At 43.1% G+C, this 15,392-nt stretch overlaps 1 protein-coding gene across 1 annotated transcript in view; it reads left to right on the top strand.

Moving 5' to 3' along the window:
- The window catches only part of LOC138262403 (UPF0134 protein MPN_524-like), a 31,569-nt gene extending 18,071 nt beyond the window's left edge, over nt 1–13,498 (top strand). The window contains exon 2 of the mRNA XM_069212305.1: nt 13,238–13,498. Within this exon, the coding sequence (XP_069068406.1) occupies nt 13,238–13,498 (261 nt within the window). The remainder of the gene's footprint in view (nt 1–13,237) is intronic.
- The last annotated feature ends 1,894 nt before the right edge of the window (nt 13,499–15,392 follow it).

The raw sequence follows: 15,392 nt of genomic DNA, 5'->3' as shown, positions 1-15,392 counted from the left end.
TGTTTATATAAGCTGTACATAACAAGGTACTGTTGGACTTGGCCGCTGCTGACCAGTGCTAAAGTGCTTGTGCTGTCTCCTTTAAAAAGGATAAAACTGGCTCAGACCCAACTAGCACATTTAATGTATGTCGGAAATGGGCTCTCTGGTTGGCAGTCAGTTTGCACTTTATCCAAGAAGGGACCCTCACTTTAGTTAGGGTAAGGGAGATCACAGCTCAAATAACCCCTGCTTACCCCCGTGGTAGCTTGGCACAAGCAGGCAGGCTTATCTCAGAGGCTCATCTCAGAGGCAAAGGTATTTGTACAAAAAACTCATAGTAACACAGTCAAAACACCACAAAAGGACTTCATACCAGTTTAGAAAAATAGTCAATATTTATCTAAATTAAAAAAAGACTAAAACAACATAAATCCAACATGCACAAGCAAAGATGTGATTTTTTACAATAAAAAGAGTCTTAATCCATCAAAATCAATGGATGTGTTGTTTTAGCGCAAAGTACCTGGTATGCATCAAAAATAAAGCTGCAAGGGCGACAGTGCATCAGAAAAGCAAGCGATGCGTTGATTCCTTACACGCAAGTGAGGCTGCGCATTCATCCTTTACTTGCACTGGAGGCTGTGCGTTGATTCTTTTCTAGCAAGGGAGGCCAATCGACGATTCTCTGTGTGCAGCGTCGGGTCCGTGCGGGATGTTGAAGTCTTTGATGCCCAGGATCTGTGCATTGAAATTTTCAACCCACTGTGCGAAGGGTCTGCATTGAGAACAGGTGCTGTGTCATTTCTCCTGCTGCGAGCCAGGTGCTGCATCGAATTTTCAGCCACGGGACGGGCCGTGCATCTGTCGAAGCGTCCTTTTCTATCTGTCCTCAGGAACAAACCAGAGACCAGCCAGCCTTAAGGTACAAGCAGAAATATTTAATAATACGTGCATGGAGACTGTGGCTTGAAAGGCCAAGGCCAAGCAGTCTGAATTGCGGAACTCCAATACAATCTTTTATGCATGAAAACCACAAAAGGGTGAAAATACATCATCCAATCAGAACAAATGACAGATAATTTCTTCATCAAGTACATGGCGTGATGTTGATCAGGAGATGCATGGTATTTCACATATATTAGGCATCTATCCAATCACAGTAGAATAACATTTTATGTTGGCAGCGTGATACAAGATGACCACAAGCGTGACCTTCACATTTCTCAGACGTTTGGGACTTTCCAAGGTGTCACCAATCCAGCTTCCTCATAACCTCTCCTCAGACGTATGTGGACATCGAGATGTCTGTCTGTTGCTGGGCGAATGAAGCAATGCACATCGCATCAGCTTTCTATTTTAAGCAAGCCTTGCTTTACAAGCTGCCTGTCAGGGTTAATGTACTAAAGGTCATCCAACCTTCTGCATATGTTTTTCAGGCCTGTACATCATTGAGTATCACAGGATGAGGTCAGGCCTGGGGGGATAATAAAATGGATTCCTTAGCCAGTTTCCACACATCGATTTTTCTGACGCGCACACAGCTGTGTATGTATTTTCCCCTGCAGGTTACCAGCTTCCATTTCTATGGGCGCAGGGACTAGATTTGGCACCACTTAGCAGGTCAGGACCACCAGCAAAGGAGCCCAGGCACTCCAGATGAAGTCTTTGATGTCCCTGAGACTTCAGAACAGGGGACAAGGTCAGCCCAAGCCCTTGGAGAAACTTCAGAAGCAGGATTTCTTAAAGCAAAGTCCAGTTCTTCCCTCTTCAGGCAGAAGCAGCCGCAGCAGGCCAGTGTAGCAAAGCAACAGGCAGAGTGGCAGGTCCTCCTCAAGTATCAAGCTCTTCTTAGCAGAGGTTCCTCTTGATCCAGAAGTATTCTGAAAGTCTGGGGTTTTGGGTCCAAAACTTATACTCACTTATGCCTTTGAAGTATGCAAACTTCAAAGGAAAGTCTCTATTGTTCACAAGATCCTGCCTTCCCCAGGCCTGGCCCCAGGCACACTCCAGGGGGCTGGAGTCTGCGTTGTGTGAGGACAGGCACAGCCATTTCAGGTGTATGTGTCAGCTCCTCTCTTTCTATTCTAGCCCAGGAAACTCATCAGGATATGCAGGACACTCCCTAGCTCCCTTTGTTTTACTGTCTAGTGGGAATTCACAAACAGCCAAACTGCCAGTCTGACCCAGACGTGGATTCCAAAGGCAGGAAGAGGCACAGAATGGTTAAGCAAGAAAATGCCCACTTTCTAAAAGTGGAATTTTCAAACAGACAATTTAAAAACTAACTTTACCAAAAGATGTATTTTTAAATTGTGAGTTCAGGGACACCAAACTCCATTCTCTATCTGCTCCCAATGGGAAACTGCACAAAAAAAGATATTTAAAGGCAGTCCCCCTGATACCCTATGAGACAGATAGGCCTTGCAATAGTGAAAAACAAATTTGGCAGTATTTTACTATCAGGACATGTAAAAAACATCTTTACATGTCCCACCTTTTACATACACTGCACCCTGCCCATGGAGCTACCTTGTGCCTACCTTAGGGGAGACTTACATGTAGTAAAAGGGAAGATTTAGGCCTGGCAAGTGGGTACTCTTGCCAGGTTGAATTGGCAGTTTACAACTGCACCCACAGACACTGCAGTGGCAGGTCTGAGACATGTTTACAGGGCTACTCATGTGGGTGGCACAATCAGTGCTGCAGGTCCACTAGCAGCATTTGATTTACAGGCCGTGAGCACCTCCAGTGCACTTTACTAGGCACTTACTAGTAAATCAAATATGCTAATCATGGATAACCAATCTCCAATACAATTTAGACAGAGAGCACTTCCACTTTAGCACTGGTTAGCAGGGGTAAGGGGCCCAGATTATCAACACCAGCCCAAACAAATTGCAGCACAGTGTCCAAAAACAGGAGGTCAGAGGCAAAAAGTACAGGGAAACCACAACAAGAGCTGCCAGGTCTAATAATGTAGGTGCCTATTAAAATGGTGGTACATGTACCCAGAGCATGTAAATTAAATGCTTCTAGTGGGCCTGCAGCACATATTAGGTCACCCACTTAAGAAGCCCATTTAACAAATAAGCATGCATTAGGGCTGCCATTGCTGCCTCTGTGCTGTTTTAATCTGCCATTTCGGCCTGGAAAAATAAACCTTCAGCTAGACCTAGACATACATTTTTAATGCATATAAGTCACTGCTAGGGTTGGCCCTAAACAGCCAATAGGGCAAGGTGCATTGTATTTAAACATGTTAGACATATTAATTTAAGTTTTACATGTCCTCATAGTGGAAAACTCTTACATTAATTTTTTCCCCACTGTAAGGCCTACCTCTGTCGTAGGATGACATTGGGTTACCTTATTAAATTTATTGAGTGATAACTTTTGATTACCTTTGATTGTGGCAGGCAGGAATCACATGTTTACACTCTAATTAATTGTAATTAAACCCCTCTTAGGTTATAATTATGAAAATGCTACTTTTAGAAAGTTAGCATTTTCTTGCCCTAATCATTTGGTACCTGCTGCCTAAATCCTGGGTCACATGACTATGTATAGTTGGCAGTTGGCCGCTGTGTTTTCCTCCCAGACAGTATCACAAAAGGGGACTGGATGTTGGCAGGATGGGCCATCATGATCTGATGGGAGGGGAGGAGCTGTTGCCTACTACATTTGCACTTCAAAGGAGTTGCCTCAGCACACACACACAAAGAACTTCACACTAGCCGTTTGTGACTCCAGACATCCTGGGACTCGGGCACAGAGGAAAGAAATTTCAGAACCAGATATGGGGGAAGTCTAGAAGTTTCTCCCATTTCAAAGTTGGCACCGGTATAAATACAGGACCTTCAGACACAGTCTTCAGTACACTCCTTGACCCGTGCATAATATAGAAGGATTGTATTGTTTCCAGAGGACTTCCCTATAGCCAGAGGCCTGCCATGCTCTCTGAGAAGGAAGACTGGACCTGCTCCTTTCATCCCAGGCTACCTGAAGTGACTACAAGGGTTAGCTTACTGACCTCCGGTTCAGAACAACAGGCACATAATAACCTCTGGATGCCTCCTTGCAACTGCTGAGCAAACCTGCTGCAGCATGACCTGCCTCGACCTCCTAAACTCTGCTTGTCTTAGTAAGAGTGAGTCTTTGAACTCCAAGAGGCACGTCCCTAGATCCTGGACCATTGGTTGGCATCAGAGCACACTCCTCTGAACAAAAAGTAGAAATCTTGAAGTTTTGGGCTCTTGTGAATGCAAATGGCCCCTTTTGTGCTGATATCTTCCCGTCAGCACTGACAGCCAATAAGAAGCTTCATTGAATCTGCTATAGCATCTGCCAGTGGCAACTGTGAATGTGAGACCTGCATTTCGTGATACAGCAGCCCCTGGTGACCGCCAAACAGAAGTGCCTGCAACAACCATCCACAACATCCAACAGGATCTCCGCTTTACAGCAATTAACATCCACAACGCCTAGCCTGTTCTTCAAGCTACAGTGATAAGCCTCTGCAACGCTCTCACTGCTCCTCACTGTCCTCCTCTACCACAAACTGAAATCTTCTCGCTGGACTTTGGGAAGGTAACTCTTTCTGTTGGATTAGCCTGGTCCCTGCATCTGGCCCATGCTCCTTCTTGGTAAACCTAAACTTGTGACTTTACCCAGGCCTAGTACAACGAGATAACCATGAGTGGGGCAGTGTGCTTTTATTCTCTACGCTAACTTTAAAACTTTGAAATTGCATATCTATTGTTCTACTGATTGGATTTTAGCTGTTTTGGGGGGTCACGTAATTTAATAATTTTACTCTGTTTTTCTAAATTGGTATGGGAATTTTCTTGTGCTTTGTTTTCACTTTATTGCATTTTAGTGCTGTATAAATACTTTACACATTGCCTCTAAGTTAAGCCTGACTACTCTGGGCCAAGTTACCAGAGGGTTAGGCACAGGTATTTTTTTATTTTTATTGAGCAGGTGCACATCTTAAAAATAATACAAAAAATACAGCACATTCTTACATCACATCATCCCGAACTATGATACTGAAGTCACTACAGACGATGCTTAAACTACTACTTTTCATAACATATAATATCCTAAATACATCTTCTTCTCGAAAGTCGGTCCTCAAATATCCCTAAACTTCCGACCTGCACCTATTCTTTGTGCATAAAGGTTTTCCCTTGCACGTACCAACATCATTTTTGCCTTCCAAGCTCCAAATGTAGGGGCAACTGGTGATTTCCACGCTTTTAAAATCAGTGACTTTGCGATCAATGAAGCTATAAAGAACAGCTGCTTTGCTCGCAACCTTAGATCCAGATGTTCTGAAATACCAAAAAGAGCCCCCAAAGGGTCTGGGAGAAGTACACACCATAACTTTCTACTAATCCACTGAAAAACTTTATCCCAAAAATCCATAAGCTTGGGACAGGTAAAACACATATGCAGCCAGTCCCCTGATTTGTCCTTACAGCACGGACAATAACCTGAAACAGTTGGGAATACTTTTTTAATATGGGCTGGAGTGAGATAAAGCCTCCATTTTATGTAAAAGGCCATTCTTTTAAAGTTAGCCCCCCTAACTGCCTTGTGCGATACGTTATTAAAATATCTCCACATTTTCGACTCGATCTTACATCCAGTGGATTTTTCCATCTCTGTAAAAAAACAGGAAAGTACTTGCGTTACTCCCTGGGGGTTAAGGATCCGATACCAGTTGCCTAGCCCCCTCTGGTTCCCATAGAATGCCTGTGAAATAAGAGAGGGGGGTTGATCGACTAAGCAAAGGAAGCTAAAGATGGTGAATCTGGAGATAGGAATATTTTAATAAGTCAGGGATAGGTGCTTCGGCCTGACATTGATCCCAAGTTGTGACTTGATTGCCTATCAGGAAATTGAAAAAGCTGGTAAACCCAGAATTTAACCATTGGTTTAAATGTACAGGGATCAGATTTAAGCCCGCTATCCCTGTCTGGGTCAAAGACATTTTGGGAAAAACCCAGGAATTTGATACTTTTCTCGAAAATGAGAAAGTCTGGAGTAAATTGTCATAGGGAGTTTGTATCTAGTACGCTTGGGTTGCCGTGGAAATTTGAGAAAGGGAGCTAACTGGCAACCATTCTCCATTAGCATGATATTGAAATAGAAACTAGAGTTAGGGAATATGGTGGGTTTAGGAACCCAATCCATAAATGCAGAGTCATAATATTTTCTAAAGTTTGGAAGGGCCAGTCCTCCATCTTCAACTGCAAGAGAAAGAGTCTCCAGCTGAGCCCTTGTTTTTTTATTGGCCCATACAAACTTTATTCTTTAAGAATTTGTGATGGATTTTGATGATCATGCTAGAAAAAATAAACCAAAGAAGAGGAAGGATCATCATTTTTACCAGAGCTACATGTCCAATAATTTATAATGGAGAGGCTTGCCATTTTTTAAGTAAATGTTGCACTTTTTTAAACGTAGGGAGATAATTAAGACCAAAAAATTCTGAAACATTGTGGGAAACATATTTACCCAGATATCTTATGGGACGACGGAGGTGATACTGGATCCGCATCTCTAATGGAAGAACATTCTCAGTGGTGTTAAACAATAGGGCTTCTGACTTGGAGTGGGTAATCCTATACCACCCAGTTCTGTAAAGGTCATTATTTTGGCAAAAGCCTGAGCGATATTTGAGGATTCAGCTGCCAAATAAAGAATCATGTTGTCAGCTAATTGTTTCAGATTCAGGGCCTGGATCATAGGAGAAAGAATAGAGGCGTCTTGACACATAGCCGCCGCTAAGGGTTCGATGAACAGCGCAAAAAGCACTAGAGAAAGGGGGCATCCTTGGCGCGTACCCCACTGAACTTGAAGGGTTTCGGCTATATGTGAATTGGTGAGAATTTTTATCTGAGCTATAGAGTAGAGATTGTGCAGAATCTGGATAAATTGGCTAGGAACCTTGAATTTTGCTAAGATCTGAAAAAGCACCTCCCATTGAACTAAATCAAAGGCTTTCTCGGCAACCAACATTATAAAGCTCCTGGTTTATCATTATTGGAATAGTAGTCTATTGCCTGAATTAAGAAATTAGTATTTGTCGCTAGCAGCATACCCGGGAGAAAGCCACACTGGTCTTCATGAATAAGGTCCTGTGCTACTAACGTCAATCTTTGTGCCAATATCTTAGCTAGAAACTTATAGTCAGAATTGAGTACACTGATCGGACAATATGAATCCGGGTTCTGGAATGGCTTATCTTTTTTCAGAAAACTAATCACCATGGCTCTTGTAAAGGATGCAGGAATGTCCGCCCCCTGAAGAATACTATTATACAACAAGATATCCTGCGATCTGATCAACAATTATTTTATAGACTTCTGCCAGATACCATCCTCCCCGCACGTCTTCCCACTTGGTGAGGCCATTATTGCCTCTTTTACCTCAACAAGTGAAATGGGAGATATAAGATTTGCCCGAGCAGATGAATCTAGACTGGGTAACGTTATTGAATCCAAATACTGCTTAATTTGCTGGACATTAGGTGAAGTAGAACAAGCACATATTTTGAAATAATGAGAGACAAAAACCCTTTCAATATCTTCCGGATGGCTTACTAACGTATCCATCCCCTCATCAAAAATAGATTTAATGGTCTTTTTTTGGGCTTTTATTTTGTTTACAGACCTGACCAAAAATGTACCTAAATTATCGCTTTCTTCGTATCAATTCTGAAGACTTGTATGTTGATTAACTATCTCACACGATAAAAAGTAATTGCTTAGCTTAGCCTGTGCCCTTCTCAATCTTAACCACACCTCTGGAAGACAGAAGGGCACTTTGCGCTTGGTTGAGCTCTAGCTGGTGCTTGTTAACTTTTTGCTTATTAGATTTACCCAAAAAAGCCTTGTAAAATATATTTTCACCTCTTATATGTGCTTTAAGTGCTTCCCAAATAGAGAATGGAGATGCTGAGTATTTGTTAATCTCGAGAAAGTTAGTAATAGAAGTTTTAAGAATCTGGACCCATCCTTTGTCTACCAACAATGATTTATCAAAGCTCCAATGTGGACTAACTCCCAGCCTGCCAGAAACATTTAGATTGACCTGAGGTGCTGACTGGTCCAAAAACGGATTGGCATTTATATAAGAATTGTTTCGGGGAAGAATAAATGAGGTTAGAATTAAGTCTATTCTAGAAGCCGTATTATATTTTTTTGAAAAATATGTATAGTTATGGTCCTGTGGATGGTCAGCCCTCCACGAATCAACCAATGCCAGGTCTGAGACAATTTTACCAAGCCACTGAAAGACCTTAGGTTTATTCTGTTTCTTGTTTTTACGTGAAGAATCGATACGTAGATCTGGAATAACATTAAAGTCTTCTCCAATAATAAAATGGTCTGGAAGTACCCTTAAGACCTTGTAGAGGCTCTGGAAAGCTGTAGGATCGTCCTCTAGTGGGCCATAAAACCTAACCAGATGAATGTGGTTATCGGAAATGAGAGTACTGTGGGTCACGATAGACCTAATATACCTTCCTCAAAAACTCTTTAGACACTAAAATGGCTACCCCTCGAAAGGCAGCGTTAGCAGAAGCATAGTAGGCTTGAGCAATAAAATTAGGGAGCTTTGGAAGCTTATTCTGACATTTGAGATGCGTTTCCTGCAACAACAAAAAATCAGTGATTGTGAAGTCCTAAGCCAGCTGAGTAATGTGGCGAACTTGACTTGGTCATTAGCGCCATTAATATTGCAAGAGATGACTCTTAATACATCCCCTGACCCCCTTTTACCAAAAGTAGTCATCCTGTGTCACTATCTTAAAAATTTCCCCTGTGTTTTTTTTATGGGGATAGTATTGTCGTCTACTTTGCCCTCTGCTCTTTTTCCTCACCCTAGTGCAGATCCCCCCCCTACCAGAGGAGGGATGTCCCCTCCCTGGCGTGTCCAACCCATCATGATCCCACCAACCAATGCATCACCCTCCACCCCAAATTCCTCACTCATATACCCGACACTAGAGTGCATTGACGTGGCACCCCTAGAGCCCTGATTTCCAAGAGAGCAGCAAGGTGGTGGAACCGAGATTACAACAAACGGGCAGAATCCAAGTGCAGCACCGATATCAACCAACTCCTATCAGCGAGATACCCTAAACGGCATTATCACTTCCCCCTCCCCTCGCCTTCCCTCAGCTCCCCCGTGCATCTTGCATCCCCTGTACCTCTTGCCCAGGCTTATTATCCTTTAAGCCATAGGTTTCCAAGCAGACACCCGAATATAAGAACCTGCGGGACCATAAAAACATAAATACACAAACATGCAACGTCAGCACATCAATACATCGATAAAGAATTTTCAAAACATGGAATAGTCCCCAAGAAACAATATGCCTTGCTGGACACATAGATTTCTCCTCATCTTGTTGGTCCCACTTTTTTTTTCCCTTTTTTTTTTTTTTTGTCCTTCTTGTTCTTCACACGCCACTTCTTTGCTTTTTTAATAGCTCCAAAACGTTCCTTGCTTCCTGGATGTTCTGGAAGATTTTTGCCTGATACAGTACTTTGAGTTTCGCTAGTTGTACGATACCACCCTCAACCCCCAATCTTTTGAAATTGTCTATTAATCCAACAAACTCACGACGTCGGTGGGCTGCTGCCACTGACGTGTCTGGAAACACACGGAAGCTAAAGCTATCGTCCAACTTAAATTCACATACTTTCCTCGCTTGAGAGAGGATTTGCTCCTTAATTCTATAGTCACCAAAATTAACCAAGATGGTACAAGGATACTTTGGGTTGGCAGGACGAATAAATGATATCCTATGAGCCCTGATGATTGATAAGTCCCCTCCCGTTTCTGCCCTATTCAGAAGGATAGTTTTGCTGGTGAATTCAGAGACCACCTTAGTCACAATCTCCTCAGGGACCCCTACAAATCTAAGATTTGAGTGCCGTGATCTGTTTTCCATCTCACCAAGTTTGATTTGGAGATAATGTAGTTCAGGTTGGATCCGAGATGTTGACGTTTTTACTTGTTTTTCAACATCCTCTAAGTCAGAGACCCCCTGCTCCACCTGTGACACCCGAGTCGACAGAAGGGTTAGATGAGTGTTTAATTGATTAAGCTGGTCCAGAACAGACGGGGTTGCCTAGTACCTCTAGAGCGGGTGATAGAGAGGGAGACACAATTGCCAAACAGATCTGAAGACGTGGGTCAGCAGGCAGCAGTGCTGGTGAAGAGTCCTGGATCCCAGCAGAATCTCTTAAAGAACCTGCTATGTCTTGTTGGTGAGAACTATGTCTATACCTGCCTGTAGCAGGGGTGGGGGTTTTCGATTTTGGTCCTTTCGTGTTCTTGCCCACTGTCCATGCTTTAAACCCACCATCCCGGGTCATACATGTCATTGTAAACTAAAGTAAAGATTGGGACCCTGAGGCAGAGATGAAAACCAAAAAAGAGGCCGAGAGGAGGCCAAGAAGACTAGAGGAGGTGGCAGCCAGAACAATTAACGTGGATCTCCTAAATTCGGGGGACAGAGACCAAAGACAAGGCATGGGTACCAGAGGGCACCTAGGGGCAACAAGCCGCATCCACACAAGCAGGAACCGCTTTCGGCGTACCCCTGGCCCAAACAGTGAGCTTATAGGAGTGTTCAGCTGGATGCCAAATCCCAATAAATGGCCAAAATTTTAGAGGCAGCAAAAAGTCTCGGGTACGGTACTTGCTTGCTTCTTCAGGGCAGACTATGTGCACAGCTATATTTTACCGCTTCGCAGCTTTATTGGAGCAGTCCTGAGATCGTGAAACATTTCATAGCTAACTGTATATTACCCCTCCCCTGCCATAGGTAGCACACATTGTCCCCCTCTCACCTGCTGTCGTCCGCTTGCTTCCTTCAGTTTTAGTCCTTAGATCGGTGCAGGGCAAAAGTTACCCCCAAAAATCATTCCCAGAGTAGTTACATCGGAGGTAATTCCCAACCTCCCGATAGCTCCTAGAACGGGGGGAAATATTGCCAGCACAGCAGCTAGAGATCAATGCGATGCGATCCCCAGCGTGCCTTGTCTGCCGCCATTGCACTGCTCCGTGCGAGCTCTCAGTCCCGGAGCATGACAGGAGCTCCCACGGGACCGCCTCCAGAATCTCCGGCACAGGTTAATTTAATGACTTTTTGTGGTTCATCCTGGCAGGGATTGTGGTTGTTGCTTGGGTAGGTTTAACAGCCACATAAACTAATAAACCAATTTCTCACAGGGAACGCATGTTCACCAGTACAACTACAGAATATTGTCAAAAAAGATAGTACAGTGAATATCTTTATGGTTCTTGACCTAATTATAAGGTCTATCAGCCCATTACTAATGTATTCTGGGTTCCATGTGCCACAGGACTCCCTGTACATAAATGTCTAACCACAGTTTTCCTTGCTCAACATGCCCATGTGTGCACACCTGTGTTCATGAGTAACCTATGAATAGTCTCTTTTCACAGATAAGCAGTAACTGACCATAGGCCCTAGTGTCTACAGCTGAAAACCATTTTAAACAGAAATGTGCAATAAGTGAAGCCTTACTATGTAGGTTTATTCAAAGCAGAGGTCCTAAAATCAAGAGGTACAAAGTAAAATAAAATGGAGGGTTTTACCAGTAAGAATTATTTTCCTCTCAAGGATGAACTCTGTTTCTTGTTCATTGAGCTTAGGGATCTCTAGGTGCATGATCTTTTTGCTTCTGCTAGCTCTGCAATTTCGTATAATTGTATGTTTGCAGAACAATGTGTCACCTCATTTGGATGTATGTCATAATATTGTGAAAAAAAATATCAATTTACATAAATATTGTACTGGAAACATTGTTTGAAAATATCATCTAATTGGGAGTAGATTTTCTATTGTTAGCTCTCCTGGGCTGATATTTGTGTAGACAATATTTAGTATACAATATCTTGCCAACTATATTTGGGTACCACAACCCTTCTAGATCAGCCCTCCACTTTAAGTGTATAGGAGGTTTAAATCTGGAGCTAATGCTGTGGCTTGAGGAGGAGGGTAATGCAGTTAAAAGACATTTTTTTGGAAGGTCTACCTTTAGGGCGCTCTTTTAATACACTTTGGAAATGACTAGGTCAGAACCATAATGTGCATGTTGGAAATATACAGTAGTTAGGTGTTTCATGTACCTCAGTAGTAAGAAGTTTGAGACATTTTAGAAGGAGTTGCAGCTTGCCCTTTAGAATAAAGTCTTAGGGGAGAACATGGCGGCCGGCTGACCAGCCCGGTTGGGAGCTCTCAGACCCTGGCCAGCAATTGAAATGAATGGATGTAATTGGACTTTCTACCTGGTGCTGTCCTGGTGCGGCTCCTTTTTTTTTAGGGTGGAGATGCGGACATATGTGGGTGCTGGGTGAGCAGCCGGATGGTGCTCCGGACAAGCCTTCTGTGTTTTCTGTGGCAGAAACACACAGGAAGGTGGGCAGCTGCGGCGCCGGCTTGTGGGAAGAGGCAGCCCGGAATCTTGACCGAGGGAGACGTTTCTCTGTCCAGGTTGAATTTCAAGGGACAAGAGGCACCGCTAGAGGAATAACATCTAGTCTTGGAACAACAGCGACGATCCAGGCGCCGCATGATGGATGTCTGGAAGGTGTCTGGTACATGACGCAAGTTCAGGCGCATACACGGGCCTCCCTGGCTCCACCGCTTTCATCTCTTTGATCCTGTAAACTACCTAAAGGTACAGAGGGTTCTCATAACATTTTGTCAGTATCAGTGGTGTTGGCGAGGGGGGGTGCCCCTATTGAGCATCAGGGTGTTTGGGGCTATCAGTGGAGAACAAGAACTAAGAGGGGCAGGCAGTTTTAAGGGAAAAATATTAATGGTAACACACAAAACAGCAATAGAATGGACAATCTGAGTTACCTCTCCTCCTCTGATTCGACCAACTTGGTTGGAACCCCTCCAGAACCCATTAAAATAATACATGTAAAACAGTCAAAAGTTCTTCTTTTGAATACAGAGAGAAGGGGGCTTCTTTTGAAGATTCTAGGATTTCCCCCCATTTCACTCTTTTTTTAAGGCTCTCCCCAGGGAAGTTGAGGGTCTAGTAGATACTTCCTCCTCTCTAGCACTGGGGGATATAGCCTTAAAAATGCAGGCCTCGGAAAAAACAGATGAGAGTTGTCCACTATCTCAAGTAGGTTGTTTAGTGGCATTCGACCCTCATGAGCCCACAAAACTCTTCAGACCTTGCTTTTCTGTCAGGTTGGATTAGGGCATGCATCTTTGTCCTCAACTCCTCCATCTCTGAGTTTGGAAGCTCAGACAGATATGAAGAACCTTCTGCTTTCTTTAAAGGATAAAATTAGAGGAAAGTTTGAGATCTCTGAGCTCAATCAGGAAAAGATCAAAGAAATTTGTGAGATTATGGAAAATAAGATAGGTATATTGATGGAAAGGATGGGCAAAATGAAAATTGCGCTCGAGGAACTTGATAAACGAGTGGACAAGAGATACAGCAATTAAGAATTGGAGAGAAGGTGATGCAGGAGACGTTACAGACCCTGGCAAATAATATGAGAAGGAATAATATTAGGTTGTTGAAAGTCCCAGAAGATGCAGAGGGGGATGATATCAAAACCTTTGTGGTAGCCCTTTTAACAAAATTAATCCCCGTGGCAGGTCACCTCAACCTGGAGGAAAACATTCAAAGAGTGCATCAGGATCCTTTCAAGAAAAATGCCGCTAGGAAAAATCCTAGGAAAATACCTATTAATTTTGGATCTTATTCTATTAAGGAGAAGATCTTACTAGAAAGCTCTCAAAGTGAATATTTTTTCCAATAGAGACTGATCCTCTTGCATTAGACCTGATGTTTCCAGCCAAACACAGGACAGGCAGTGGGAGCTGGGGAAGTATATGCAGGAGCTCAGGTCCTTAGGGGCAACTGTTCAGTTGTGATTCCCGGCCGCACTTAGAATCATGTGGGACAACAAAATACATAATATTAGGGACCCGAATGAAGTCTGCACCGTTTTGGAGCAGATTAAAGCATCTCATTAAAGTTTTTTGTCTTTAGCTGCCCGGCGCAGAGAGAGCTCATTGGGGTTTAATCTTTTTGGATTATCCCAATGAAAGCAGGGAGGGTTCCCCTGGGTCGTGAAAGGGGGTTTGGGGCACAGTGGAAGGTTTTGTTATTTTTTCTATCACAGGGTGTGGGGGCATGCAGGAAAAAAACTAAAACAAATAGTCCTCATGGTGTTTAGCTATGAATATAGTCTGTATAGGGGCTTAGGATATAATCTTTTGGCATGTCTAAGACTGAGTTAGCTTAGTTGAAGGTTTTCTCCTGGAACGTGAATGGTCTCAGGGCTAAGGCACATAGGCAGAAGATTTTTGAGCTTCTAAGATTGGCTGATGAAGAGGTGGTTATCCTCCAAGTGACCCCCTTGTTACAAGAAAAATGAGGTAGTATATTGAAGCAGCTGAAGTGGGTGGGTCAGTGTGTGAGTACCAACCAGTCCTGTATAGTTGAAGGATTTGCGATTCTATTTAAGAAATCTATAAGAGCGATCCTGGGCAAGGTTATTGCAGACCATAAAGGGCAATGGTTGGTTGTTAAAACAAATGTGTATGGATCTTGGCGACCAATACCAGGCTATTATGGTCCTAATACTGATGACCGGCACCCTTTCAAGCTCTTTATGACCAGATATCAACTTCAAAACATCAAGTTCCGTTAGGAGGTGATTTTAACATTCTATTGGATCCAGTTTTGGATAAATCTACCACGAGAAGCACAGTAAATGCACCTAAAACAAGAGTTTGGTTGAAACATGCAATGGAAGATCTGGGCCTGGTAGACATTTGGCATTGGGAGGGTGGTATTGGTTCAATATTTACCTTTCATATTAACAAATATGGGCATCATTCAAGGATAGAATTCTTTTTAGTGGACAGGAGCCTGTGTGGGAAAATGAAGTGCGTAGGCCATGCTTCTGAGCATTTATCTAACCACTCTGCTGTGAGACTCCATCTTAATCATGATAAGCCAATTATATAAGTCCTAGGTGGACAGTAAGTGGTGCCTTGTTTTGGATGAGTTGGTAATTGAGGATTTAAGGTGGGATACCAAGGCTTTCTTTGCTGTAAACTATGGGTCTACCACCTTACAGGTGGTTTGGATTACCTATAAGGCCTATATGAGGGGCAGGTTAACTAGCATGGCAATATATAGGCACAGAGAAGAGAAGAATCAGATAAAGGAACTTGAGCTTATGATACAGATTTACAATTTGAGGCATACACGATGGATGAACAACAATCATCAAAGTTGGAAAGTCAGAGAAGAAGGGCCAAAATAGATCTAGATATCTTTTTGGAAATTAATAACAGAAGAAGATGGGTGAGTAGTAGGTTT

Source organism: Pleurodeles waltl, chromosome 10 (assembly GCF_031143425.1).
Source record: "Pleurodeles waltl isolate 20211129_DDA chromosome 10, aPleWal1.hap1.20221129, whole genome shotgun sequence".
NCBI lineage: Eukaryota > Metazoa > Chordata > Amphibia > Caudata > Salamandridae > Pleurodeles > Pleurodeles waltl.
The sequence above is the reverse complement of the archived record's forward strand: the minus strand, read 5'-3'. Positions and strand labels throughout refer to the sequence as shown.